Source organism: Coptis chinensis, chromosome 3, assembly GCF_015680905.1.
Source record: "Coptis chinensis isolate HL-2020 chromosome 3, ASM1568090v1, whole genome shotgun sequence".
Lineage (NCBI taxonomy): Eukaryota > Viridiplantae > Streptophyta > Magnoliopsida > Ranunculales > Ranunculaceae > Coptis > Coptis chinensis.
The window spans coordinates 13,590,373-13,594,326 of record NC_141458.1 but is presented as its reverse complement, the minus strand read 5'-3'; the positions used below and the strand labels follow the sequence as shown (position 1 = coordinate 13,594,326).

The window sequence follows — 3,954 nt, the reverse complement described above, 5'->3', positions numbered from 1 at the left end:
GCAAAGCATGTGTTGAATAACATACTTATTCATAATATGGCAATCTATAAATGGCCAACTGCTGCAGTCAGGAATGTGAAAAGATCATAAGAAATTTTATTTGGAGTGGCAACCCCTCAGAACAGAAGTTCATGACACTAAATTGGGAAAAGACATGCAAGCCGAAAGAAGAAGGTGGATTAGGAGTAAGGAGACTAAAAGATATAAATCTCTCGATGCTACTAAAAATGGCTTGGTATATGGTAAACGACAACAGTGACTGGGCATGCTTTATGAGAGGGAAATATGAGGGAAGAAATGGTGAATGGACAAAGTACAAGAAATCATCCATTTGGTCTGGCATGAAGTGGGCACTCGAGGAAGCCAAGACGTATACTAGTTGGACCATTGGCACAGGCAAAGACATCAACATCTGGAAAGACAATTGGACAGGCTTAGATGCTCTCTGTGATCTAATCCCTATGCACAACGGTTTTTGGAGGCAATGCAACTCCAAGTTGAGTGAATGTATCAGAAATGATCATCAGGAATTCACCACAGAGTTCATAGAAATTCTGAACAGGGTGGGAGTGAACTTGAACTTACTACAGCAACCTGATTTTACACAAGAGGATACCCGAATCTGGATGCCTGCCACAGATGGGCTATTTTCAGTCTCTACTGCATATGAAGCTACCCAGAAGAAAGAAACAAAAGTGAACTGGTATTCATTCTTATGGAAGTCCATGCTTCACCCTAGTGTTCAAGGAATTGGATGGAAAGTTCTTCGAGGAGTGATGCACACTGATGATAAGCTAAAGGCAGGGAAATTCATCTTGGCGACCATTTGTTGCATGTGCAAGCAATATGAAGAGATTCAAGAACATATACTCTTTGATTGTAGTTTTGCACAGAAACATTGGGAGTATCTCAAACAGAGCTTTTATATTCAGGGAACAATTCACTCAAGGAATGATGTTCTCAATGCTTGCAAGAAGAGAATCCCGCTAACAAGAGATATTAGTCTGCAGCAGCCATCACGTGCCTAGTACACATTTGGAAATCAAGAAACAAGAGACTATACGACAAAGTGCAGCTCAAGGACAGCTATATAAGAGCACATATCATAAAAGCAATTCTAGAAGCCTACATGCAATCAGCTGGAACTATGGACAACACATCTCAAGAACTTGCCACTTTACACACTCTGGGCTTACAAAATATACTTAGAAGAGCACCTAAGATTATGGAATGTTATTGGTCTCTTCATCCGCAAAGTTTTCTAAAGGTGAACACAGATGGTTGGGCTAGGGGAAATCCAGGGGATGCTGGCTGGGGAGTGACTCTCAGAATTCACACAGGCCAGGTGATTGGAACACTCATAAGAGGTCTCGGGATTACAACCAACTATGTGGCTGAAACAGTTGCAATTGTTGAAGGTGTTAAGAAGGCTATCGAGTTGGGGTGGGATCGAATTATGGTAGAATCAGACTCGAAAGCTACAATTCAACCCTTCCAGACAAGCAAGGTACATTGGAGATGCAAAGCAGAATGGAATAGACTCAAGACCAAAGCAAACATCATTCTCACTAGTACATGGAAAGAAGTGAATTTCGGAACTGATAAATGTGCCAAAAGAGGAGCAACTTTAGCTTAATGGGCAAAGAACAATGGTGGCCTCACGCACCCGGACTTCCTACATATTATGGAGAACCAACACTTCACCTACTATAGATTTATTGCTTAAATCGTTGTAATGTTGGAGGGGCTATAAGAGTCTCTCACCTGATATAACTGTATTTTTTTCTTTTTGCTATATACACAATTATCTTTTAGCAAAAAAAAAAAGGCTACACCAGAATAGCCATCAAACATTTCCATTGCACAAACTTACAAAAATGCAATTGGATATGACTGGAATAGATTTATAACTATCTCACCCGACAGCCACCTAGACATCAAGAACTCTACAGCCGAGTAGAATTGAAGAAGATAATGAGTCTCGCAGAATCAAATAGACAATTATCAGCAAGCGACGACAACAATAAAAGTTAAAAAATGAATAGAAAAAACTTGAAAGAAACCATGACAAAATCCACTCCTTCTTCAAGCAACAACTAGACCACCTAGAAGTTGTAATGGCTCAGAATTTTACCTAAGGGCAATTGATAAGAGCCCAAAACTGTAGTTTTAACCCCTTAACAATCATACTTTTAGACCAATTATGCAAGTAATAAATAAGAGTTAATGCTGATTACGTGCTTTTATGTATTTCAGGCATTGAAGTCAATTATGTGTAGAAATGTGCCACTTTGGCGAGATAAAAGAGCAAGGGTTGGTTGCTAAAAAGTTCTGTGATTAAAGGCCAAGATTCAAGGAAACAAAGCCTTTGTAAAGCCTAGTCAAAAACTGAAAAGTCAACGCGGGTATAAATAGTGCACAAGTCAGCAGAACTTCCGAAGACCATATCGTTGGACTCAGGCCTCGGAATTGGGCCTACCTTATGTCAAAACGACCGGCTCGGAAAGATCTTTCAAATGGTCTAAGCCTTGACCTAATCAGAGGAGCAAAAGTGGATGAAAATTCTGCTGAAGTCAAAGCTAGCTGAAACGGGCTCTGTGGACTGAAGAAATTGGGCTTCCGGCTCGATTTTCCGGCCCAAAACATGGCTCCTCAGCCCATGCACGAAAATGTGGATCTGGTCTCCTCCATTTACACAGACAAGACTTAGATCTTAAGAGAATACTTAGGTTAGGTAGCAAGTAGCCATTAAAGCTTAGTTCTAGATCTAGTTTTTAATTAATTAATTAGTTGTTATTCTTGTTTTAATTTCAGTATTGAATGATTGTTATTTATTTGTTAGATCAATAAAATAATTAGTCCTTGATAATCTAGTTTCAATTTCCATTAATTATTAGCTTCAATTCCTAGATTCATTTAATTGTCACTATTAGTTTGAATAAATTATTGCACGAGTAGTTTCCATTTGAGTTTAAATAAGCAAAGTTTCAATCTTTTTATCCTGACTTGTTTAATTTCATATGGAAATGATAGCATGATGATTCTAGGCTAAACCTCCATTAGAGGGGGTTGAAGAAGCCTTGATGAAACTTGATTTGTGTTAACGTAGAGTAGTCGTAATTTCTATTCCATTCTAGAAAATAATTAGTTCACCATGAGAATGGGTTTGATTGTTTCACATGCTAGATATCAGTTGGTAGAGATTACCATGAACAACTAGGGATTAGGAAGAACCAATTGTTCTGCAAAAGCAGTTCAATTCGGATTACGACAATTCGTCGTTAGTAAATTAAGTCGAGTTAAGGTGGAATCAATCCCCCCTAATTCCTTATCATAGATTCAACCCGTAGCATTTCGTAGTTGAATCCCATTATCTTGTTAGTATAAATTGTATAGTAGTATAATTCGTAAATCTCTCATTGACTTTAGTAGGATTGATAAACTAGAAAACAACAAATGCTAAAGAACTAGGAGTGGAACGAATCTTCTATTCTAACTCTATTTCAATATTATCGAGAGTAGAAATCTTTGATAAGTCTAGCACAAAGAAAAGTTTTAGTTTTACTTGCGTTTAGAGTTTCATCGCTTTATTCGTAGGTAAAACTATCAATTTTACATTTATCAAATGGCGCCGCTGCCATCTTAGTACCTTTAGAATCGTTTTCGTAGTATAATTAGTCTTTCTAAAGTCCCATTAAACCCACCCATCCTTGTTTGATTCTAACTGTGGTTGTCCGTTTCAACACTGAAAATTTTTCTCGTGGAATTACACTAGCGCGACCCATGCCCTAGGCAGGCTAAATTGGAGCGTGACCCGTGCCCAAATCACCAGAGCAGAGCGCTCCCCGCGCCCTCCCAAGGCATAAACTGAGCTCGACCCACACCAAAACGCCTGGAACTCCAATTTCTCTTGAAAGCCCACGACCGAAGCGCTGGACCTCGATTGACTCGAAA

The 3,954-nt window shown here is 38.9% G+C and overlaps 1 protein-coding gene across 1 annotated transcript; it reads left to right on the top strand.

Moving 5' to 3' along the window:
* The first annotated feature begins 227 nt into the window (after nucleotides 1-227).
* LOC147508070 (uncharacterized) lies at nucleotides 228-1,028 on the top strand. The gene has a single exon (XM_086596760.1). It carries the CDS (start codon nucleotides 228-230, stop codon nucleotides 1,026-1,028), a length of 801 nt encoding a protein of 266 aa, XP_086452886.1.
* Nucleotides 1,029-3,954: the final 2,926 nt, after the last annotated feature.